The sequence below is a fragment of the Salvelinus alpinus genome, chromosome 14 (assembly GCF_045679555.1).
Source record: "Salvelinus alpinus chromosome 14, SLU_Salpinus.1, whole genome shotgun sequence".
Taxonomy (NCBI): Eukaryota; Metazoa; Chordata; class Actinopteri; order Salmoniformes; family Salmonidae; genus Salvelinus; species Salvelinus alpinus.
In genome coordinates, this window is record NC_092099.1 from 56,113,405 (window position 1) to 56,140,034 (window position 26,630).

Here is a 26,630-nt window from a genome sequence, read left to right on the forward strand (position 1 = left end):
ACTGCGAGCATGTGCTGACCAACTGGCAAGTGTCTTCACTGACATTTTCAACCTCTCCCTGTCCGAGTCTGTAATACCAACATGTTTCAAGCAAACCACCATAGACCCTGTGCCCAAGAACACTAAGGTAACCTGCCTAAATGACAACCGACCTGTAGCACTCACATCTGTAGCCATGAAGAGCTTTGAAAGGCTGGTCATGGCTTACATCAACACCATTATCCCAGAAACCCTAGACCCACTCCAATTTGCATACCGCCCCAACAGATCCACAGATGATGCAATCTCTATTGCACTCCACACTGCCCTTTCCCACCTGGACAAAAGGAACACTTATGTGAGAATGCTATTCATTGACTACAGCTCAACGTTCAATACCATAGTGCCCTCAAAGCTCATCACTAAGCTAAGGACCCTGGGACTAAACACCTCCCTCTGCAACTGGATCCTGGACTTCTTAACGGGCCGCACCCAGGTGGTAAGGGTAGGTAACAACACATCCGCAATGCTGATCCTCAACACGGGGGAACCTCATGGGTGTGTGCTCAGTCCCCTCCTGTACTCCCTGTTCACTCATGACTGCACAGCCAGGCACGACTCCATTAAGTTTGCCGATGACAAAAGTGGTAGGCCTGATCACCGACAACAACGAGACAGCATATAGGGAGGAGGTCAGAGCCCTGGCAGTGTGGTGCCAGGACAACAACCTCTCCCTCAACGTGATCAAGACTTGTGATTGTGGACTACAGGAAAAGGAGGACAGAGCATGCCCCCATTCTCATCAACGGGGCTGCAGTGAAGCAGGTTGAGAGCTTCAAGTTCCTTGATGTCCACATCACCAACAAACTAACATGGTCCAAACACACCAAGACAGTCGTGAAGAGGGCATGACAAAACCTATTCCCTCCCTGAGGAGACTGAAAAGATTTCGCATGGGTCCTCAGATCCTCAAAAGGTTCTACAGCTGCACCATCGAGAGCATCCTGACTGGTTGCATCACTGCCTGGTACGGCAACTGCTCTGCCTCCGACCACAAGGCGCTACAGAGGGTAGTGCGTACAGCCCAGTACATCACTGGGGCCAAGCTTCCTGTCATCCAGGACCTCTATACCAGGCGGTGTCAGAGGAAGGCCCTAAAAATTGTCAAAGACTACAGCCACCCAAGTCATACTGTTCTCTCTGCTACCACACGGCAAGCAGTACCAACGCACCAAGTCTAGGTCCAAGAGGCTTCTAAACAGCTTCTACCCCCAAGCCATAAGACTGCTGATCATCTAATGAAATGGCTACCCAGACTATTTGCATGGCCACCCCACACTGCTGCTACTCTCTGTTATTATCTATGCATAGTCATTTTAATAACTCTACCCACATGTATATATTTTACCTTAATTACCTCCACTAACCGGTGCCCCCGCACATTGACTCTGTACCGGTACCCCCTGTATATAGCCTCCCTATTGTTATTTTACTGCTGGTCTTTAATGATTTGTGACATTTCTTTTTTTTTAGGTATTTTTCTTAAAACTGCATTGTTGGTTAAGGGCTTGTAAGTAAGCATTCCACTGTAAGGTCTACACCTGTAGTATTCGGTGCATGTGACAAATAAAATGTGTTCTTAACATGACACAACGTGGAGTGCCTGGACACAGCCGTATATTGGCCATGTACCACAAACCCACAGGGGGCTGTTATAAACTGTTTACCAATGTAAAAAAAAATTATTTTTTTTTGTCATACCCATTGTATACGGTCTGATATACCACAGTTTTAGTCCAATCAGCATTCATGGCTCAAACCAAGTTTATAATTGTAAATAAATAATTTTTACGCATGTGCATAACTATAGATAAATCTGACAGGAGAGTTTGAATGATGAAAGTTGGACAGAGGAAAACTCTGAGAAAGAAACATTTTGACGAATTTAAAAAAACAAATGTTAGGCTATTTTCTGGCAATTGTGCTATTATTATGTGCCAGATGTTAAGACTAAAAACAGTTATAAATGGCCCATTTGTGATATTGACCTCTCATTTCAATAGGCATAGGCTACATACTAAAATCTGGGTTTATGATTGTAATTCAACTTTGCCATGGTTTGCTTAGTTATATGTATTTAGCCTATAGCCCCTGATAGGTCTACATCTCATATCAGATAGTCTACAGTAGTCCAGAGTAGTCCAGAGTAGCCTACAGTAGTCTAGAGTAGCCTACAGTAGTCTAGAGTAGTCTAGTGTAGTCTACAGTAGTGTACAGTAGTCTAGAGTAGCCTACAGTAGTCTAGAGTAGCCTACAGTAGTCTAGAGTAGTCTACAGTAGTCTAGAGTAGTCTACAGTAGTCTAGAGTAGTCTACAGTAGTCTAGAGTAGCCTACAGTAGTGTACAGTAGTCTACAGTAGTGTACAGTAGTCTAGAGTAGTCTACAGTAGTGTACAGTAGTCTACAGTAGTCTACAGTAGTCTAGAGTAGCCTACAGTAGTGTACAGTAGTCTACAGTAGTCTACAGTAGTCTAGAGTAGTCTAGAGTAGCCTACAGTAGTGTACAGTAGTCTACAGTAGTCTACAGTAGTCTACAGTAGTCGAGAGTAGTCTACAGTAGTCTACAGTAGCGTACAGTAGTGTACAGTAGTCTACAGTAGTCTAGAGTAGCCTACAGTAGTCTACAGTAGTCTACAGTAGTCTAGAGTAGTCTACAGTAGTCTAGAGTAGCCTACAGTAGTCTACAGTAGTGTACAGTAGTCTAGACAAGATGTCAACTGAATGATTCAGCAGCTTAGCTCAAATTAACAGAGTCATTTATTCAACATGAATAGTTTGGCGATTTCGAGGTAAGAAGTACTTGCGTTTCTGCTGGAACAGCCTACTGAGGATGTGGTCATCATTTCAATCACTGAATTAAATAATAATATGTATACGAACCAACAACAGCCAGAGCTTTTGTTTTTGTTTTTCCTTTAGCCTCATCTGACTGACTGTTACTGTCAATTTGTGATAGAGCTTTGATAATGGACAATTTAATGAACTAAACAAGGCCATCAATAGCCTAAATAGCATAATAACACAAGGTTACAACAACAACACACAGAAGCTATTTATTAAACGCGTTTGCCAGCTCCAGGTGGCCTACACAAGTGGAACAAATTGATTTGCAATGACTCCAGTGGTATCGTCATTTCAACATCAACCCATGAATCAAGTGGTAGCCTACTATGGAATATAAATGAATAGGCTACTTGATGGCCAACAGATGCAAATGTATCATTCTCCACATTTAATGTCAATTTCATGGAGGACTTTCCCTCATAACAGGGAGCTCCATAACCTGCATTTCAAAATGTCCACTTGCGCGTTAAGTTAACAAGTTAAATAGCCTAAAACGTTGTCATGTCGTGCGCTGCTCGGCCTCCTCTGACTCAGCACCTCCGACCCTCCCCACCACCCACTCATTCAGCAACAACCTGCTCCTGCCTGAGAAATGCCATGGTGGCCGCTGTGCAATTTAGTAGCCCAAAAACCGGCAACCCGTTTAACAATACATTTTCAACCGCAAAATCGTTTTCAAAGTAGCCCAACTTGGCAGAAATCTGCGAATATGGCAACCCTGGGTGCGGGATTCCAGATGGCCGTCGTAAACTGTATTCCAGAATACCACTAACCCCGCCCCTCCACCGCTGTCCGGGCCAATCCCGTGTAGATATGGAAATGCGATGAAAACGCTAATCCACAGCAAGGTTTGCCTGGGAGAGGACTGCGGATGGGTTGAAGATGGCGGACAAGGGAAAAAGGAAGAAACTGGAACATATTATGAATAAATATGAAGCGGGCAGTGGCGATTTTAGCATATCAATCTTGGTGGGACAAAAAATTAAATAAGTGGGATGCATGCCAGCAAAACCACTGCACAACACTAAACAATACATGAATTGCACTATAACGGTGACAAACGGTGCCCACAAGCTGTTAGGGCCTGTATAAAGCTGTCCCAACATCTTACCATTACTACACCTGGCTATCAGCAGAGCCTTGTCTGGCAGTGAAACAGTTAATTCAGACTAATTTACTGCCGTGCTTCTACACCTGCATTGCTTGCTGTTTGGGGTTTTAGGCTGGGTTTCTGTACAGCACTTTGAGATATCAGCTGATGTAAGAAGGGCTTTATAAATACATTTTATTAGATTTTTTAAAAAAAACATAGCTGATATGGCTGACTTGCTTAAACAAATGTGGTTTCTAATGACAATCGAGATGTACAAACTATGGCATGATGGGACGACAAGTAGATAAGAGGCAATCTGTAATTTTGATAAAGACATTAGACGGACATAGACAATATAACTATTTGTTTAGCACTTTTGAAATGTACAGCGACAGAATTCAGAACATGGGCCGTTCTTACAGTGTTCTCTCTGTACACCAAGTCAGAACCGTAGGATAAATTAAGGGGGCATATAAGCAGACAATGAAAGCTCTTACAACATTCAATATTCTATGATTACATTTCTCTAAAACAGGTTATAGGCTACATGTGCAACACCAAGTCAGAACAGTAGGTGAAATTAAGAGGTGAAAATAGACCAAATTATTAGGGTGAGGCACATGGGCTACTAACATCTTAACATACACTTAGTATTACTTTCTTAGCTACAGTATACATATCTCCCTGGCATATTACATCATTTATGCAGCAGCATACAATACATTTTTGGACTCACCTTGTTGTGCTGTGCTCACTTGAACAGGAAGGTGGCGCGGTGGTCCTTCGTGGGCAAAATTTTGTCATTAAAGTCTGGCATTCTCTGGATTTATGGTGCTTTCAAAACAACTGGGAACTCAGGGGAAAAAACAAGGTCGAATGATGACGTCATTGATCTTCAGGTCGTAGCTCTAGAAAGAGGCTGGATTTTACAAATCCGAGTTGGATGACCGTTCAAGATGTATTTTTCCCAGTAGGAGCTCGTTTATTCCCGACATCCCAGTTGTCTTGAACTCAATGAAGTCAAGTTTTCGTAGTTCCGAGTTAACAGTTGTTTTGAGCGCGGCACAAATCATGTTTCATTGACAGCATGGCCAATGTTGAATGTTAATCATTTTAAACTTGTACAAGAGGCCCTTAATCCCAAATTAGGAACTATAAAGCCACTGTCACGATTCCTTCCAAACCGCTCATTGTTGAATTTGCGATTTCCACCTTGTTGTGTAATGTTTATGTCCAATGGCCGATGAGCACTGATTCGTTTTATCTATAGTTTCTCTTCATTATTTCTCTTCATATGACAAGGATTGAAAAGGACATGCCAGTAGCTTGTCGACGTGATTCATGATGATGACTGCTAGCTAAGATTTTGAAAGTACTATGTTGACATGATCAGTCCAATCAAAGCTACGGTAGATATAACGTGATTTGACGTCCTTTTGTCTGTGGCCAATGACCTTGAGCCTTCTTGGATGGGCACTTATGTAACTCTATGGCAGCACCCAAGGGGCTTGAATTTTTTTGCTCTACCCTTAGACTTGACAATGACGTAGAGTCCCCATGAGTGACAGAACACTGAGCAATCACGGCGCAATGTTCCTATTGTCTGCTGGCTCGCCCCACCACCACAGAAAGCACTAAGCAAGGCTGAATCAGCTGCATGTTGGAGCTGCTTTACTCAAGAAAACAAAAAAGAGACCATGTTTGTAAGCGGCTTTATTAACTCATTATACTTTTTTTTTTTTTTTTTTTTTTTACATTGATACTGATATGTGACATGTATTAATGCCAAAATAACATGCAAAACAGGCAAGCTCTCCCCCCTAAAAAAAATGTGCTAAAACAATGACGGCCACTGGAAGCAGGGGATTGTTGAAGCCTTCTTGAAGACTTGGTGAAGGACAAGATAGCGGACAAGGGAAACAGAAGAAAAGGGAAATACATCCTGAGTGAATATGGAATGGAAGATTGCACAGGACTTCTGGAAGAGCTAGAAAAGGAAGTTGAATATGACCAGAGTGAGGGTGAATCAATTGCGGTGCCAGCCGAGAATGAGTTGAGTGTAGAGGGAAGCAGGGTGTTGGATCTGATAATTCATCTTGATGGTTGCACAGTCGTCTCAAATAAAACTGAAAGACCTCGGTGTTACTCTGGACCCTGATCTCTCTTTTGACAAACATATCAAGAATATTATAAGGACAGCTTTTTTCCATCTTCGTGACATTTCAAAAATCGGAAATTTATACATGCTAATCCAGGCTTTTGTCACTTCAGTTAGTGCTAAACACGGCTGCTAGAATCTTGACTAGAACCAAAAACTTTGATCATATTACTCCAGTGCTAGCCTCCCTACACTGGCTTCCTGTTAAGGCAAGGGCTGATTTTTACTGCTAACCTACAAAGCATTACATGGGCTTGCTCCTACCTATCTTTCCGATTTGGTCCTGCCGTACATACCTACACGTACGCTACGGTCACAAGACGCAGGCCTCCTAATTGTCCCTAGAATTTCTAAGCAAACAGCTGGAGGCAGGGCTTTCTCCTATAGAGCTCCATTTTTATGGAATGATCTGCCTACCCATGTGAGAGACGCAGACTCGGTCTCAACCTTTAAGTCTTTACTGAAGACTCATCTCTTCAGTAGGTCCTATGATTGAGTGTAGTCTGGCCCAGGGGTGCGAAGGTGAACGGAAAGGCACTGGAGCGATGAACTGGGGAGCTTTAACAGAATGTGACTGGCAGAACGGGTGTTGTATGTGGAGGATGAGGGCTGCAGTAGATATCTCAGATAGGGGGGAGTGAGGTCTAAGAGGGTTTTATAAACTAGCATCAACCAGTGGGTCTTGCGACGGGTATACAGAGATGACCAGTTTACAGAGGAGTGCAGTGATGTGTCCTGTAAGGAGCATTGGTGGTAAATCTGATGGCCGAATGGTAAAGCACATGTAGCCACTCGAGAGCACCTTTACCTGCCGATCTATAAATTATGTCTCCGTAATCTAGCATGGGCAGGATGGTCATCTGAATCAGGGTTAGTTTGGCAGCTGGCCTGAAAGAGGAGCGATTACGAATGAGGAAACCAAGTCTAGATTTAACTTTAGCCTGCAGCTTTGATATGTGCTGAGAGAAGGACAGTGTACTGTCTAGCCATACTCCCAAGTACTTGTACGAGGTGTCTACCTCAAGCTCTAAACCCTCAGAGGTAGTAATCACACCTGTGGGGAGAGGGGTGTTCATCTTACCAAACCACATGACCTTTGTTTTGGAGGTGTTCAGAACAAGGTTAAGGATAGAGAAAGCTTGTTGGACACTAAGAAAGCTTTTTAACACAAAATCTGGGGAGGGTCCTGCTGAGTATAAGACTGTATCATCTGCATATAAATGGATGAGAGAGCTTCCTACTGCCTGAGCTATGTTGCTGATGTAGATTGATAAGAGTGTGGGGCCTAGGATCAAGACTTGGGGTACTCCCTTGGTGACAGGCAGTGGCTGAGACAGCAGATTTTCTGACTTTATACACTGCACTCTTTGAGAGAGGTAGTTAGCAAACCAGGCCAAAGACCCCTCAGAGACACCAATACTCCTTAGCCGGCCCACAAGAATGGAATGGTCTACCGTATCAAAAGCTTTGGCCAAGTCAATAAAATAGCAGCACAACATTGCTTAGAATCAAGGGCAATGGTGACATCATTGAGGACCTTTAAAGGTTGCAGTGACACATCCATAACCTGAGCGGAAACCAGATTGCATACCCGAGAGAATACTATAGACGTCAATAATCAACTGACTGGCTTTCTTGATAAGAGACTCCAGTCACTTGTTGGGCCCAAAGGTCTCGACACCTTTTCCTTCACACCTCAGTGCTGAATGTGTATCTGGTCTGTCCAAGCCTGGGAGCCTCAACTCAGCATTCAGTCCCAAGCCTGGGAGCCTCAACTCAGCATTCAGTCCCAAGCCTGGGAGCCTCAACTCAGCATTCAGTCCCAAGCCTGGGAGCCTTAACTCAGCATTCAGTCCCAAGCCTGGGAGCCTCAACTCAGCATTCAGTCCCAAGCCTGGGAGCCTCAACGCAGCATTCAGTCCCAAGCCTGGGAGCCTCAACTCAGCATTCAGTCCCAAGCCTGGGAGCCTCAACTCAGCATTCAGTCCCAAGCCTGGGAGCCTCAACTCAGCATTCAGTCCCAAGCCTGGGAGCCTCAACTCAGCATTCAGTCCCAAGCCTGGGAGCCTCAACTCAGCATTCAGTCCCAAGCCTGGGAGCCTCAACTCAGCATTCAGTCCCAAGCCTGGGAGCCTCAACTCAGCATTCAGTCCCAAGCCTGGGAGCCTCAACTCAGCATTCAGTCCCAAGCCTGGGAGCCTCAACTCAGCATTCAGTCCCCATAAAAGAAAATATATCATTGTAGTGTACTTTATTTTTCATTTCTTTTTTGTTTTTCTTCTTGGCTTTCAAAATAGCATCAGACCAAACACTCCTCCCTCAGTTCCAGGTTGGATGGTGTCCTCAGGTCTCTGCTGTTTGTTGGCTAGAGCACCCTCCATATAGCTTGGAAAAAGAAAACCTTGGAAGCAGTAATCTCTCTGGTTAATTCTGGTCAAAATTAGGTTGTAAGTTTGGAGTTTTGATCTGGAGCGAAGGCCATGCTGTGGAGGGTAGCATCCTGCATATGTACCTGCTGAAAAATCCAAGTTTATCCAACTCAAAATCTACCCTTTTGTAAAAAAAAACAACCATTGAAAATGGTGAGAGCTCACATGCAGCTGTGTCCCTCTCTCTGAGGGGGGTGTGATCTCTTAGTGATCAACAATGATACAGTACCAGCTAAATGTCAACGTCAGTGTTCCATCTTTCATTATAACATATGCATACTTATTTATTAACAATTGTTAACATACATTATTCAAAACGCAGTTGTATTTATATTTAAAATAAAATCTGATAATCTGAGTAGAACTTTCAAATGTTTTTATTTATGACATTACTTTATATTGCATCTTTAAATCACAATGACATTAATTCACATTTCTATTTTGGCGACTATTGCTATTCCACACATCTTGTACAGACAGACACACCCAGAATAGTAATAGCTGATTTCCAGTGTTCTACATTGACTGTATAGATGTCAGTGATTTGTTCAGGTTTACATGTAGGCACAAACATGACAATACCAGGTTAAATAACAGGTAAAATAAATGAATAAATGTGTTGGTCCCACAAGATGACAAAACGTAAATGTGTTGGTCCCACAAGATGACAAGACGTAAATGTGTTGGTCCCACAAGATGACAAAACGTAAATGTGTTGGTCCCACAAGATGACAAAACGTAAATGTGTTGGTCCCACAAGATGACAAAACGTAAATGTGTTGGTCCCACAAGATGACAAAACGTAAATGTGTTGGTCCCACAAGATGACAAAACGTAAATGTGTTGGTCCCACAAGATGACAAAACGTAAATGTGTTGGTCCCACAAGATGACAAAACGTAAATGTGTTGGTCCCACAAGATGACAAAACGTAAATGTGTTGGTCCCACAAGATGACAAGACAGCTTGATTGTCACACAACACAACATTTTCATTACAATTGCAAAGAATAAGGTGCCTTTAAACCAGTATAGACAAAATAGTGATCAGAATAGCCTTTAAACCAGTATAGACCAAATAGTGATCAGAATAGCCTTTAAACCAGTATAGACCAAATAGTGATCAGAATAGCCTTTAAACCAGTATAGACCAAATAGTGATCAGAATAGCCTTTAAACCAGTATAGACCAAATAGTGATCAGAATAGCCTTTAAACCAGTATAGACCAAATAGTGATCAGAATAGCCTTTAAACCAGTATAGACCAAATAGTGATCAGAATAGCCTTTAAACCAGTATAGACCAAATAGTGGTTTCATCTGGTGTACTAGACGACAGACACAGTCCAGATATAACAAGGGCCTGATGTCTAGGTAGTCTCAGACACAGTCCAGATATAACAAGGGCCTGATGTCTAGGTAGTCTCAGACAGTCCAGATATAACAAGGACCTGATGTCTAGGTAGTCTCAGACAGTCCAGATATAACAAGGGCCTGATGTCTAGGTAGTCCAGGTTTAGTATGTGTTCTAGAAGCCAGTGTCTACAGTCCAGGGTTAGTATGTGTTCTAGAAGCCGGTGTCTACAGTCCAGGGTTAGTATGTGTTCTAGAAGCCAGTGTCTACAGTCCAGGGTTAATATGTGTTCTAGAAGCCGGTGTCTACAGTCCAGGTTAGTATGTGTTCTAGAAGCCAGTGTCTACAGTCCAGGGTTAGTATGTGTTCTAGAAGCCAGTGTCTACAGTCCAGGGTTAGTATGTGTTCTAGAAGCCAGTGTCTACAGTCCAGGGTTAGTATGTGTTCTAGAAGCCAGTGTCTACAGTCCAGGGTTAATATGTGTTCTAGAAGCCAGTGTCTACAGTCCAGGGTTAGTATGTGTTCTAGAAGCCGGTGTCTACAGTCCAGGGTTAGTATGTGTTCTAGAAGCCGGTGTCTACAGTCCAGTGTTAGCATGTGTTCCAGTAGCCAGTGTCTACAGTCCAGGGTTAATATGTGTTCTAGAAGCCAGTGTCTACAGTCCAGGGTTAGTATGTGTTCTAGAAGCCAGTGTCTACAGTCCAGGGTTAGTATGTGTTCTAGAAGCCAGTGTCTACAGTCCAGGGTTAGTATGTGTTCTAGAAGCCAGTGTCTACAGTCCAGGGTTAGTATGTGTTCTAGAAGCCAGTGTCTACAGTCCAGGGTTAATATGTGTTCTAGAAGCCAGTGTCTATAGTCCAGGGTTAGTATGTGTTCTAGAAGCCAGTGTCTACAGTCCAGGGTTAGTATGTGTTCTAGAAGCCAGTGTCTACAGTCCAGGGTTAGTATGTGTTCTAGAAGCCAGTGTCTACAGTCCAGGGTTAGTATGTGTTCTAGAAGCCAGTGTCTACAGTCCAGGGTTAATATGTGTTCTAGAAGCCAGTGTCTACAGTCCAGGGTTAGTATGTGTTCTAGAAGCCAGTGTCTACAGTCCAGGGTTAGTATGTGTTCTAGAAGCCAGTGTCTACAGTCCAGGGTTAGTATGTGTTCTAGAAGCCAGTGTCTACAGTCCAGGGTTAGTATGTGTTCTAGAAGCCAGTGTCTACAGTCCAGGGTTAGTATGTGTTCTAGAAGCCAGTGTCTACAGTCCAGGGTTAGTATGTGTTCTAGAAGCCAGTGTCTACAGTCCAGGGTTAATATGTGTTCTAGAAGCCAGTGTCTACAGTCCAGGGTTAATATGTGTTCTAGAAGCCAGTGTCTACAGTCCAGGGTTAGTATGTGTTCTAGAAGCCAGTGTCTATAGTCCAGGGTTAGTATGTGTTCTAGAAGCCAGTGTCTACAGTCCAGGGTTAATATGTGTTCTAGAAGCCAGTGTCTACAGTCCAGGGTTAATATGTGTTCTAGAAGCCAGTGTCTACAGTCCAGGGTTAATATGTGTTCTAGAAGCCAGTGTCTACAGTCCAGGGTTAGTATGTGTTCTAGAAGCCAGTGTCTATAGTCCAGGGTTAGTATGTGTTCTAGAAGCCAGTGTCTACAGTCCAGGGTTAGTATGTGTTCTAGAAGCCAGTGTCTACAGTCCAGGGTTAGTATGTGTTCTAGAAGCCAGTGTCTACAGTCCAGGGTTAGTATGTGTTCTAGAAGCCAGTGTCTACAGTCCAGGGTTAGTATGTGTTCTAGAAGCCGGTGTCTACAGTCCAGGGTTAGTATGTGTTTTAGTAGCCAGTGTCGATGCTGAGAGAGCGTCGGGTCACATGTTCCATCTCTCCAGGGACGTACTCGCTGAAGCTGGTCTGGTGCTTGGCCAACATCTTCAGAATCTGATGCAGGTTCTGCCACCACTGGACCTTGGGCATCCGGTGCCTACGGGGGGGTGGAAGAGAGATTTTACTGCCTGCTTAGGGACTAAAATGACACACACTGTAAAAACCACATTGTAAAGCACTTCGTGACAACAGGTTTGGATGGATGGACAACAGCTGTGGTACTCTACTCACTCAAAGTCAGTCTGTGCCTTAAGGTCAGTCACAGGGATGAAGGACAGGACCTTCTTACTGAAGCCGATGACAGACGCTGTGTCTGGGTTGTTGACGAACACACGACCTGGCATGGGAGAAGTTGACGAGGACATAAACATTATATATCTACCACCCTGTTTCCACGGCTACGTGTTGTTGAATCAGAGATCCTCCTCTTATAGTTTTCATAGTTCACTACTTTAACCAGAGCCTTGGCACCCTATTCCCTTCATCATTCACTACTTCTAACCAGAGCATTGGCACCCTATTCCCTTCATAGTTCACTACTTCTAACCAGAGCCTTGGAACCCTATTCCCTTCATAGTTCACTACTTCTAACCAGAGCCTTGGAACCCTATTCCCTTCATAGTTCACTACTTTAACCAGAGACTTGGCACCCTATTCCCTTCATAGTTCACTACTTTTAACCAGAGCCTTGGCACCCTATTCCCTTCATAGTTCACTACTTTAACCAGAGCCTTGGCACCCTATTCCCTTCATAGTTCACTACTTTAACCAGAGCCTTGGCACCCTATTCCCTTCATAGTTCACTACTTTTAACCAGAGACTTGGCACCCTATTCCCTTCATAGTTCACTACTTTAACCAGAGACTTGGCACCCTATTCCCTTCATAGTTCACTACTTTTAACCAGAGCCTTGGAACCCTATTCCCTTCATAGTTCACTACTTCTAACCAGAGCCTTGGCACCCTATTCCCTTCATAGTTCACTACTTTAACCAGAGCCTTGGCACCCTATTCCCTTCATAGTTCACTACTTTTAACCAGAGACTTGGCACCCTATTCCCTTCATCATTCACTACTTTAACCAGAGCCTTGGCACCCTATTCCCTTCATAGTTCACTACTTTTAACCAGAGCCTTGGCACCCTATTCCCTTCATAGTTCACTACTTTAACCAGAGCCTTGGCACCCTATTCCCTTCATAGTTCACTACTTTTAACCAGAGCCTTGGCACCCTATTCCCTTCATAGTTCACTACTTCTAACCAGAGACTTGGCACCCTATTCCCTTCATAGTTCACTACTTCTAACCAGAGCCTTGGCACCCTATTCCCTTCATAGGTCACTACTTCTAACCAGAGACTTGGCACCCTATTCCCTTCATAGTTCACTACTTTTAACCAGAGCCTTGGCACCCTATTCCCTTCATAGTTCACTACTTCTAACCAGAGCCTTGGCACCCTATTCCCTTCATCATTCACTACTTTAACCAGAGCCTTGGCACCCTATTCCCTTCATCATTCACTACTTTAACCAGAGCCTTGGCACCCTATTCCCTTCATAGGTCACTACTTCTAACCAGAGACTTGGCACCCTATTCCCTTCATAGTTCACTACTTTTAACCAGAGCCTTGGCACCCTATTCCCTTCATAGTTCACTACTTCTAACCAGAGCCTTGGCACCCTATTCCCTTCATCATTCACTACTTTAACCAGAGCCTTGGCACCCTATTCCCTTCATCATTCACTACTTTAACCAGAGCCTTGGCACCCTATTCCCTTCATAGGTCACTACTTCTAACCAGAGACTTGGCACCCTATTCCCTTCATAGTTCACTACTTTTAACCAGAGCCTTGGCACCCTATTCCCTTCATAGTTCACTACTTCTAACCAGAGCCTTGGCACCATATTCCCTTCATCATTCACTACTTTAACCAGAGCCTTGGCACCCTATTCCCTTCATCATTCACTACTTTAACCAGAGCCTTGGCACCCTATTCCCTTCATAGTTCACTACTTCTAACCAGAGCCTTGGCACCCTTTTCCCTTCATAGTTCACTACTTTTAACCAGAGCCTTGGCACCCTATTCCCTTCATAGTTCACTACTTTAACCAGAGCCATGGAACCCTATTCCCTTCATAGTTCACTAATTTTAACCAGAGCCTTGGCACCCTATTCCCTTCATCATTCACTACTTTAACCAGAGCCTTGGCACCCTATTCCCTTCATAGTTCACTACTTCTAACCAGAGCCTTGGCACCCTATTCCCTTCATAGTTCACTACTTTAACCAGAGCCTTGGCACCCTATTCCCTTCATAGTTCACTACTTTTAACCAGAGACTTGGCACCCTATTCCCTTCATCATTCACTACTTTAACCAGAGTCTTGGCACCCTATTCCCTTCATAGTTCACTACTTTAACCAGAGACCTGGCACCCTATTCCCTTCATAGTTCACTACTTTTAACCAGAGACTTGGCACCCTATTCCCTTCATAGTTCACTACTTTTAACCAGAGCCTTGGCACCCTATTCCCTTCATAGTTCACTACTTTAACCAGAGCCTTGGCACCCTATTCCCTTCATAGTTCACTACTTTTAACCAGAGACTTGGCACCCTATTCCCTTCATAGTTCACTACTTCTAACCAGAGACTTGGCACCCTATTCCCTTCATAGTTCACTACTTTAACCAAAGCCTGGCACCCTATTCCCTACATAGTTCACTACTTTAACCAGAGCCTTGGCACCCTATTCCCTTCATAGTTCACTACTTCTAACCAGAGACTTAGCACCCTATTCCCTTCATAGTTCACTACTTCTAACCAGAGCCTTGGCACCCTATTCCCTTCATAGTTCACTACTTCTAACCAGAGCCTTGGCACCCTATTCCCTTCATCATTCACTACTTTAACCAGAGCCTTGGCACCCTATTCCCTTCATAGTTCACTACTTCTAACCAGAGCCTTGGCACCCTATTCCCTTCATAGTTCACTACTTTAACCAGAGCCTTGGCACCCTATTCCCTTCATAGTTCACTACTTTTAACCAGAGACTTGGCACCCTATTCCCTTCATCATTCACTACTTTAACCAGAGACTTGGCACCCTATTCCCTTCATAGTTCACTACTTTAACCAGAGACCTAGCACCCTATTCCCTTCATAGTTCACTACTTTTAACCAGAGACTTGGCACCCTATTCCCTTCATAGTTCACTACTTTTAACCAGAGCCTTGGCACCCTATTCCCTTCATAGTTCACTACTTTAACCAGAGCCTTGGCACCCTATTCCCTTCATAGTTCACTACTTTTAACCAGAGACTTGGCACCCTATTCCCTTCATAGTTCACTACTTCTAACCAGAGACTTGGCACCCTATTCCCTTCATAGTTCACTACTTTAACCAAAGCCTGGCACCCTATTCCCTACATAGTTCACTACTTTTAACCAGAGCCTTGGCACCCTATTCCCTTCATAGTTCACAACTTTTAACCAGAGACTTGGCACCCTATTCCCTTCATAGTTCACTACTTCTAACCAGAGCCTTGGCACCCTATTCCCTTCATCATTCACTACTTCTAACCAGAGCCTTGGCACCCTATTCCCTTCATCATTCACTACTTTAACCAGAGCCTTGGCACCCTATTCCCTTCATAGTTCACTACTTCTAACCAGAGCCTTGGCACCCTATTCCCTTCATCATTCACTACTTCTAACCAGAGCCTTGGCACCCTATTCCCTTCATCATTCACTACTTCTAACCAGAGCCTTGGCACCCTATTCCCTTCATAGTTCACTACTTCTAACCAGAGACCTGGCACCCTATTCCCTTCATAGTTCACTACTTTAACCAGAGACTTGGCACCCTATTCCCTTCATCATTCACTACTTTTAACCAGAGCCTTGGCACCCTATTCCCTTCATCATTCACTACTTCTAACCAGAGCCTTGGCACCCTATTCCCTTCATAGTTCACTACTTCTAACCAGAGCCTTGGCACCCTATTCCCTTCATCATTCACTACTTCTAACCAGAGCCTTGGCACCCTATTCCCTTCATAGTTCACTACTTCTAACCAGAGACTTGGCACCCTATTCCCTTCATAGTTCACTACTTTTAACCAGAGCCTTGGCACCCTATTCCCTTCATAGTTCACTACTTTTAACCAGAGCCTTGGCACCCTATTCCCTTCATAGTTCACTACTTTAACCAGAGACTTGGCACCCTATTCCCTTCATAGTTCACTACTTCTAACCAGAGCCTTGGCACCCTATTCCCTTCATAGGTCACTACTTCTAACCAGAGCCTTGGCACCCTATTCCCTTCATAGTTCACTACTTCTAACCAGAGACTTGGCACCCTATTCCCTTCATAGTTCACTACTTCTAACCAGAGACTTGGCACCCTATTCCCTTTATAGTTCACTACTTTTAACCAGAGCCTTGGCACCCTATTCCCTTCATAGTTCACTACTTCTAACCAGAGCCTTGGCACCCTATTCCCTTCATAGTTCACTACTTCTAACCAGAGACTTGGCACCCTATTCCCTTCATAGTTCACTACTTTAACCAGAGCCTTGGCACCCTATTCCCTTCATAGTTCACTACTTTAACCAGAGACTTGGCACCCTATTCCCTTCATAGTTCACTACTTTAACCAGAGTCCTATGGGCCCTAGTCAAAAGTAGTGCACTATGTAGGGAATAGGGTGCCATTCGGGACACCTCCAGTACCTTGTCTGAAGTTGTTGATCATCTTGTCTGTGAGCCACTGCACAGCCTTCACACCCAGCTTGGTGCCACAGTTTCTGTCGAAGGGTGTTGGTGCACCTCCCTACAATGACAGGAGAGAGAAATCAGCTCATCTTCTAGGCACCCTATTTGATCATTCATGCACTTCACATTCTACATCATCTACGTCTATCCCCTCATTTCCTGATCGACAGACTCATCATCCTTTTAATATAAGGTTGCATTTTAACACGTAAGCTTTAGCAGTGTGGTTGTGTTCGTTCCGTACCTGCTGGAGGTGCCCCAGCACGTTGACCCTACAGTCGAAGATGCCCTTCCCCTCGGCAGAATACAGCTTGTGGATGAAATCAGTGGTGTAGTGAAGGTGACACTTCTCATTCCTATAGAGACAGAACCATCGAGATCCCATCATTCACTATATTAACTGTCCTATAGAGACAGAACCATCGAGATCCCATCATTCACTATATTAACTGTCCTATAGAGACAGAACCATCGAGATCCCATCATTCACTATATTAACTGTCCTACAGACAGAACCATCGAGATCCCATCATTCACTATATTAACTGTCCTATAGAGACAGAACCATCGAGATCCCATCATTCACTATATTAACTGTCCTATAGAGACAGAACCATCGAGATCCCATCATTCACTATATTAACTGTCGTACAGACAGAACCATCGAGATCCCATCATTCACTATATTAACTGTCCTACAGACAGAACCATCGAGATCCCATCATTCACTATATTAACTGTCCTACAGACAGAACCATCGAGATCCCATCATTCACTATATTAACTGTCCTACAGACAGAACCATCGAGATCCCATCATTCACTATATTAACTGTCCTATAGAGACAGAACCATCGAGATCCCATCATTCACTATATTAACTGTCCTATAGAGACAGAACCATCGAGATCCCATCATTCACTATATTAACTGTCGTACAGACAGAACCATCGAGATCCCATCATTCACTATATTAACTGTCGTACAGACAGAACCATCGAGATCCCATCATTCACTATATTAACTGTCCTATAGAGACAGAACCATCGAGATCCCATCATTCACTATATTAACTGTCCTACAGACAGAACCATCGAGATCCCATCATTCACTATATTAACTGTCCTACAGACAGAACCATCGAGATCCCATCATTCACTATATTAACTGTCCTATAGAGACAGAACCATCGAGATCCCATCATTCACTATATTAACTGTCCTACAGACAGAACCATCGAGATCCCATCATTCACTATATTAACTGTCCTATAGAGACAGAACCATCGAGATCCCATCATTCACTATATTAACTGTCCTATAGAGACAGAACCATCGAGATCCCATCATTCACTATATTAACTGTCCTACAGACAGAACCATCGAGATCCCATCATTCACTATATTAACTGTCCTATAGAGACAGAACCATCGAGATCCCATCATTCACTATATTAACTGTCCTATAGAGACAGAACCATCGAGATCCCATCATTCACTATATTAACTGTAACTGCCTCTGGATGTCTTGTGGTTAACCTCTATACTGGTGTACTGTGGTTAACCTCTATACTGGTGTCCTGAGGTTAACCTCTATACTGGTGTACTGTGGTTAACCTCTATACTGGTGTCCTGAGGTTAACCTCTATACTGGTGTCCTGAGGTTAACCTCTATACTGGTGTCCTGAGGTTAACCTCTATACTGGTGTCCTGTGGTTAACCTCTATACTGGTGTCCTGAGGTTAACCTCTATACTGGTGTCCTGAGGTTAACCTCTATACTGGTGTCCTGAGGTTAACCTCTATACTGGTGTACTGTGGTTAACCTCTATACTGGTGTACTGTGGTTAACCTCTATACTGGTGTACTGTGGTTAACCTCTATACTGGTGTACTGTGGTTAACCTCTATACTGGTGTACTGTGGTTAACCTCTATACTGGTGTACTGTGGTTAACCTCTATACTGGTGTCCTGTGGTTAACCTCTATACTGGTGTACTGTGGTTAACCTCTATACTGGTGTACTGTGGTTAACCTCTATACTGGTGTACTGTGGTTAACCTCTATACTGGTGTACTGTGGTTAACCTCTATACTGGTGTCCTGTGGTTAACCTCTATACTGGTGTACTGTGGTTAACCTCTATACTGGTGTACTGTGGTTAACCTCTATAATGGTGTACTGTGGTTAACCTCTATACTGGTGTACTGTGGTTAACCTCTATACTGGTGTACTGTGGTTAACCTCTATACTGGTGTACTGTGGTTAACCTCTATACTGGTGTACTGTGGTTAACCTCTATACTGGTGTCCTGAGGTTAACCTCTATACTGGTGTCCTGAGGTTAACCTCTATACTGGTGTCTTGAGGTTAACCTCTATAATGGTGTCTTGAGGTTAACCTCTATAATGGTGTCTTGAGGTTAACCTCTATAATGGTGTCTTGAGGTTAACCTCTATAATGGTGTCGTGAGGTTAACCTCTATAATGGTGTCGTGAGGTTAACCTCTATAATGGTGTCTTGAGGTTAACCTCTATAATGGTGTCTTGAGGTTAACCTCTATAATGGTGTCTTGGGGTTAACCTCTATAATGGTGTCCTGAGGTTAACCTCTATAATGGTGTCTTGGGGTTAACCTCTATAATGGTGTCCTGAGGTTAACCTCTATAATGGTGTCCTGAGGTTAACCTCTATAATGGTGTCCTGCGGTTAACCTCTATAATGGTGTCCTGAGGTTAACCTCTATAATGGTGTCCTGAGGTTAACCTCTATAATGGTGTCCTGAGGTTACCCTCTATAATGGTGTCCTGAGGTTACCCTCTATAATGGTGTCCTGAGGTTAACCTCTATAATGGTGTCCTGTGGTTAACCTCTATAATGGTGTCTTGTGGTTAACCTCTATAATGGTGTCTTGTTGTTAACCTCTATAATGGTGTCTTGAGGTTAACCTCTATAATGGTGTACTGTGGTTAACCTCTATAATGGTGTACTGTGGTTAACCTCTATAATGGTGTACTGTGGTTAACCTCTATAATGGTGTCCTGTGGTTAACCTCTATAATGGTGTCTTGTGGTCAACCTCTATAATGGTGTCTTGTGGTTAACCTCTATAATGGTGTCCTGTGGTTAACCTCTATAATGGTGTCCTGTGGTTAACCTCTATAATGGTGTCCTGAGGTTAACCTCTATAATGGGGTCTTGTGGTTAACCTCTATAATGGTGTCTTGTTGTTAACCTCTATAATGGGGTACTGTGGTTAACCTCTATAATGGTGTCTTGTTCTTAACCTCTATAATGGGGTACTGTGGTTAACCTCTATAATGGGGTACTGTGGTTAACCTCTATAATGGTGTACTGTGGTTAACCTCTATAATGGTGTCTTGTTGTTAACCTCTATAATGGGGTCTTGTGGGTAACCTCTATAATGGTGTACTGTGGTTAACCTCTATAATGGGCTCTTACCTCAGCACCAGACCCCTCTGGATGTCTTCCTTCATCTTCTCTGCGAGATGCTCCACGTTAGTCTGAAAGGGCAGGGTCGTGTTTATTAAGATGACATGGGTCATTTACCACTCTGTTCAGGAAGTCTAACCATCAGTACATGGGTCATTTACCACTCTGTTCAGGAAGTCTAACCATCAGTACATGGATCATTTACCACTCTGTTCAGGAAGTCTAACCTACAGTACATGGATCATTTACCACTCTGTTCAGGAAGTCTAACCATCAGTACATGGGTCATTTACCACTCTGTTCAGGAAGTCTAACCATCAGTACATGGGTCATTTACCACTCTGTTCAGGAAGTCTAACCATCAGTACATGGGTCATTTACCACTCTGTTCAGGAAGTCTAACCATCAGTACATGGGTCATTTACCACTCTGTTCAGGAAGTCTAACCTACAGTACATGGATCATTTACCACTCTGTTCAGGAAGTCTAACCTACAGTACATGGGTCATTTACCACTCTGTTCAGGAAGTCTAACCATCAGTACATGGGTCATTTACCACTCTGTTCAGGAAGTCTAACCATCAGTACATGGATCATTTACCACTCTGTTCAGGAAGTCTAACCATCAGTACATGGGTCATTTACCACTCTGTTCAGGAAGTCTAACCTACAGTACATGGGTCATTTACCACTCTGTTCAGGAAGTCTAACCATCAGTACATGGGTCATTTACCACTCTGTTCAGGAAGTCTAACCATCAGTACATGGATCATTTACCACTCTGTTCAGGAAGTCTAACCATCAGTACATGGGTCATTTACCACTCTGTTCAGGAAGTCTAACCTACAGTACATGGGTCATTTACCACTCTGTTCAGGAAGTCTAACCATCAGTACATGGGTCATTTACCACTCTGTTCAGGAAGTCTAACCATCAGTACATGGATCATTTACCACTCTGTTCAGGAAGTCTAACCATCAGTACATGGGTCATTTACCACTCTGTTCAGGAAGTCTAACCTACAGTACATGGGTCATTTACCACTCTGTTCAGGAAGTCTAACCATCAGTACATGGGTCATTTACCACTCTGTTCAGGAAGTCTAACCATCAGTACATGGGTCATTTACCACTCTGTTCAGGAAGTCTAACCTACAGTACATGGGTCATTTACCACTCTGTTCAGGAAGTCTAACCATCAGTACATGGGTCATTTACCACTCTGTTCAGGAAGTCTAACCATCAGTACATGGATCATTTACCACTCTGTTCAGGAAGTCTAACCTACAGTACATGGATCGTTTATCACTCTGTTCAGGAAGTCTAACCATCAGTACATGGGTCATTTACCACTCTGTTCAGGAAGTCTAACCATCAGTACATGGATCATTTACCACTCTGTTCAGGAAGTCTAACCTACAGTACATGGATCGTTTATCACTCTGTTCAGGAAGTCTAACCATCAGTACATGGGTCATTTACCACTCTGTTCAGGAAGTCTAACCATCAGTACATGGGTCATTTACCACTCTGTTCAGGAAGTCTAACCTACAGTACATGGGTCATTTACCACTCTGTTCAGGAAGTCTAACCATCAGTACATGGATCATTTACCACTCTGTTCAGGAAGTCTAACCATCAGTACATGGATAATTTACCACTCTGTTCAGGAAGTCTAACCTACAGTACATGGATCATTTACCACTCTGTTCAGGAAGTCTAACCATCAGTACATGGGTCATTTACCACTCTGTTCAGGAAGTCTAACCTACAGTACATGGATCATTTACCACTCTGTTCAGGAAGTCTAACCTACAGTACATGGATCATTTACCACTCTGTTCAGGAAGTCTAACCATCAGTACATGGGTCATTTACCACTCTGTTCAGGAAGTCTAACCATCAGTACATGGGTCATTTACCACTCTGTTCAGGAAGTCTAACCTACAGTACATGGGTCATTTACCACTCTGTTCAGGAAGTCTAACCATCAGTACATGGATCATTTACCACTCTGTTCAGGAAGTCTAACCATCAGTACATGGATAATTTACCACTCTGTTCAGGAAGTCTAACCTACAGTACATGGATCATTTACCACTCTGTTCAGGAAGTCTAACCATCAGTACATGGGTCATTTACCACTCTGTTCAGGAAGTCTAACCTACAGTACATGGATCATTTACCACTCTGTTCAGGAAGTCTAACCTACAGTACATGGATCATTTACCACTCTGTTCAGGAAGTCTAACCATCAGTACATGGATCATTTACCACTCTGTTCAGGAAGTCTAACCATCAGTACATGGATCATTTACCACTCTGTTCAGGAAGTCTAACGTACAGTACATGGGTCATTTACCACTCTGTTCAGGAAGTCTAACCATCAGTACATGGATCATTTACCACTCTGTTCAGGAAGTCTAACCTACAGTACATGGGTCATTTACCACTCTGTTCAGGAAGTCTAACCATCAGTACATGGATCATTTATCACTCTGTTCAGGAAGTCTAACCTACAGTACATGGATCATTTACCACTCTGTTCAGGAAGTCTAACCTACAGTACATGGATCATTTACCACTCTATTCAGGAAGTCTAACCTACAGTAAATGACTCCGTCGTCTGTCTGGGATAATTGAAGAGAGTCTGTGTGAGTGTCTGAGATGGCACCCTAGTGAACTACTTTGGACCAGAGTAGGGAACAGGGGGCTATGCCAGCAGCAGTCTGGTCTGGACCAGAGTAGGGAACAGGGGGCTATGCCAGCAGCAGTCTGGTCTGGACCAGAGTAGGGAACAGGGGGCTATGCCAGCAGCAGTCTGGTCTGGACCAGAGTAGGGAACAGGGGGCTATGCCAGCAGCAGTCTGGACCAGAGTAGGGAACAGGGGGCTATGCCAGCAGCAGTCTGGTCTGGACCAGAGTAGGGAACAGGGGGCTATGCCAGCAGCAGCAGTCTGGACCAGAGTAGGGAACAGGGGGCTATGCCAGCAGCAGTCTGGACCAGAGTAGGGAACAGGGGGCTATGCCAGCAGCAGTCTGGTCTGGACCAGAGTAGCGAACAGGGGGCTATGCCAGCAGCAGTCTGGTCTGGACCAGAGTAGCGAACAGGGGGCTATGCCAGCAGCAGTCTGGTCTGGACCAGAGTAGGGAACAGGGGGCTATGCCAGCAGCAGTCTGGTCTGGACCAGAGTAGCGAACAGGGGGCTATGCCAGCAGCAGTCTGGTCTGGACCAGAGTAGCGAACAGGGGGCTATGCCAGCAGCAGTCTGGACCAGAGTAGGGAACAGGGGGCTATGCCAGCAGCAGTCTGGACCAGAGTAGGGAACAGGGGGCTATGCCAGCAGCAGTCTGGTCTGGACCAGAGTAGCGAACAGGGGGCTATGCCAGCAGCAGTCTGGACCAGAGTAGGGAACAGGGGGCTATGCCAGCAGCAGTCTGGACCAGAGTAGGGAACAGGGGGCTATGCCAGCAGCAGTCTGGTCTGGACCAGAGTAGCGAACAGGGGGCTATGCCAGCAGCAGTCTGGTCTGGACCAGAGTAGGGAACAGGGGGCTATGCCAGCAGCAGTCTGGACCAGAGTAGGGAACAGGGGGCTATGCCAGCAGCAGTCTGGACCAGAGTAGGGAACAGGGGGCTATGCCAGCAGCAGCAGTCTGGACCAGAGTAGGGAACAGGGGGCTATGCCAGCAGCAGCAGTCTGGACCAGAGTAGGGAACAGGGGGCTATGCCAGCAGCAGCAGTCTGGACCAGAGTAGGGAACAGGGGGCTATGCCAGCAGCAGTCTGGTCTGAACCAGAGTAGGGAACAGGGGGCTATGCCAGCAGCAGTCTGGTCTGAACCAGAGTAGGGAACAGGGGGCTATGCCAGCAGCAGTCTGGACCAGAGTAGGGAACAGGGGGCTATGCCAGCAGCAGTCTGGTCTGGACCAGAGTAGCGAACAGGGGGCTATGCCAGCAGCAGTCTGGTCTGAACCAGAGTAGGGAACAGGGGGCTATGCCAGCAGCAGTCTGAACCAGAGTAGGGAACAGGGGGCTATGCCAGCAGCAGCAGTCTGGACCAGAGTAGGGAACAGGGGGCTATGCCAGCAGCAGTCTGGTCTGGACCAGAGTAGGGAACAGGGGGCTATGCCAGCAGCAGTCTGGTCTGGACCAGAGTAGGGAACAGGGGGCTATGCCAGCAGCAGTCTGGTCTGGACCAGAGTAGGGAACAGGGGGCTATGCCAGCAGCAGTCTGGTCTGGACCAGAGTAGGGAACAGGGGGCTATGCCAGCAGCAGTCTGGACCAGAGTAGGGAACAGGGGGCTATGCCAGCAGCAGTCTGGTCTGGACCAGAGTAGGGAACAGGGTGCTATGCCAGCAGCAGTCTGGTCTGGACCAGAGTAGGGAACAGGGGGCTATGCCAGCAGCAGTCTGGACCAGAGTAGGGAACAGGGGGCTATGCCAGCAGCAGTCTGGTCTGGACCAGAGTAGGGAACAGGGGGCTATGCCAGCAGCAGTCTGGACCAGAGTAGGGAACAGGGGGCTATGCCAGCAGCAGTCTGGACCAGAGTAGGGAACAGGGGGCTATGCCAGCAGCAGTCTGGACCAGAGTAGGGAACAGGGGGCTATGCCAGCAGCAGTCTGGTCTGGACCAGAGTAGGGAACAGGGGGCTATGCCAGCAGCAGCAGTCTGGACCAGAGTAGGGAACAGGGGGCTATGCCAGCAGCAGTCTGGTCTGGACCAGAGTAGGGAACAGGGGGCTATGCCAGCAGCAGTCTGGTCTGGACCAGAGTAGGGAACAGGGGGCTATGCCAGCAGCAGTCTGGTCTGGACCAGAGTAGGGAACAGGGGGCTATGCCAGCAGCAGTCTGGACCAGAGTAGGGAACAGGGGGCTATGCCAGCAGCAGTCTGGTCTGGACCAGAGTTTGGGAACAGGGGGCTATGCCAGCAGCAGTCTGGTCTGGACCAGAGTAGGGAACAGGGGGCTATGCCAGCAGCAGTCTGGACCAGAGTAGGGAACAGGGGGCTATGCCAGCAGCAGTCTGGTCTGGACCAGAGTAGCGAACAGGGGGCTATGCCAGCAGCAGTCTGGACCAGAGTAGGGAACAGGGGGCTATGCCAGCAGCAGTCTGGACCAGAGTAGGGAACAGGGGGCTATGCCAGCAGCAGTCTGGACCAGAGTAGGGAACAGGGGGCTATGCCAGCAGCAGTCTGGACCAGAGTAGGGAACAGGGGGCTATGCCAGCAGCAGTCTGGACCAGAGTAGGGAACAGGGGGCTATGCCAGCAGCAGCAGTCTGGACCAGAGTAGGGAACAGGGGGCTATGCCAGCAGCAGTCTGGTCTGGACCAGAGTAGGGAACAGGGGGCTATGCCAGCAGCAGTCTGGTCTGGACCAGAGTAGGGAACAGGGGGCTATGCCAGCAGCAGTCTGGTCTGGACCAGAGTAGGGAACAGGGGGCTATGCCAGCAGCAGTCTGGACCAGAGTAGGGAACAGGGTGCTATGCCAGCAGCAGTCTGGACCAGAGTAGGGAACAGGGGGCTATGCCAGCAGCAGTCTGGTCTGGACCAGAGTAGGGAACAGGGGGCTATGCCAGCAGCAGTCTGGACCAGAGTAGGGAACAGGGGGCTATGCCAGCAGCAGTCTGGTCTGGACCAGAGTAGCGAACAGGGGGCTATGCCAGCAGCAGTCTGGACCAGAGTAGGGAACAGGGGGCTATGCCAGCAGCAGTCTGGACCAGAGTAGGGAACAGGGGGCTATGCCAGCAGCAGTCTGGACCAGAGTAGGGAACAGGGGGCTATGCCAGCAGCAGTCTGGACCAGAGTAGGGAACAGGGGGCTATGCCAGCAGCAGTCTGGACCAGAGTAGGGAACAGGGGGCTATGCCAGCAGCAGCAGTCTGGACCAGAGTAGGGAACAGGGGGCTATGCCAGCAGCAGTCTGGTCTGGACCAGAGTAGGGAACAGGGGGCTATGCCAGCAGCAGTCTGGTCTGGACCAGAGTAGGGAACAGGGGGCTATGCCAGCAGCAGTCTGGTCTGGACCAGAGTAGGGAACAGGGGGCTATGCCAGCAGCAGTCTGGACCAGAGTAGGGAACAGGGTGCTATGCCAGCAGCAGTCTGGACCAGAGTAGGGAACAGGGGGCTATGCCAGCAGCAGTCTGGTCTGGACCAGAGTAGGGAACAGGGGGCTATGCCAGCAGCAGTCTGGACCAGAGTAGGGAACAGGGGGCTATGCCAGCAGCAGTCTGGACCAGAGTAGGGAACAGGGGGCTATGCCAGCAGCAGTCTGGTCTGGACCAGAGTAGGGAACAGGGGGCTATGCCAGCAGCAGTCTGGTCTGGACCAGAGTAGGGAACAGGGTGCTATGCCAGCAGCAGTCTGGACCAGAGTAGGGAACAGGGGGCTATGCCAGCAGCAGTCTGGTCTGGACCAGAGTAGGGAACAGGGTGCTATGCCAGCAGCAGTCTGGACCAGAGTAGGGAACAGGGGGCTATGCCAGCAGCAGTCTGGTCTGGACCAGAGTAGGGAACAGGGGGCTATGCCAGCAGCAGTCTGGTCTGGACCAGAATAGGGAACAGGGTGCTATGCCAGCAGCAGTCTGGACCAGAGTAGGGAACAGGGGGCTATGACAGCAGCAGTCTGGTCTGGACCAGAGTA

At 46.0% G+C, this 26,630-nt stretch overlaps 1 protein-coding gene across 1 annotated transcript in view; it reads right to left on the reverse strand.

Annotated features, from left to right (window-relative positions):
• Positions 1 to 8,924: 8,924 nt before the first annotated feature.
• Positions 8,925 to 26,630, reverse strand: part of pfkla (phosphofructokinase, liver a) — an 83,371-nt gene continuing 65,665 nt past the window's right edge. The window contains exons 18-22 of the mRNA XM_071341928.1: positions 20,000 to 20,061; positions 16,790 to 16,901; positions 16,504 to 16,603; positions 12,008 to 12,113; positions 8,925 to 11,873 (exon numbers count right to left, since the gene is read on the reverse strand). Coding sequence (XP_071198029.1) covers positions 11,726 to 11,873; positions 12,008 to 12,113; positions 16,504 to 16,603; positions 16,790 to 16,901; positions 20,000 to 20,061 — 528 coding nt within the window. The 3' untranslated portion in view covers positions 8,925 to 11,725. The remainder of the gene's footprint in view (positions 11,874 to 12,007; positions 12,114 to 16,503; positions 16,604 to 16,789; positions 16,902 to 19,999; positions 20,062 to 26,630) is intronic.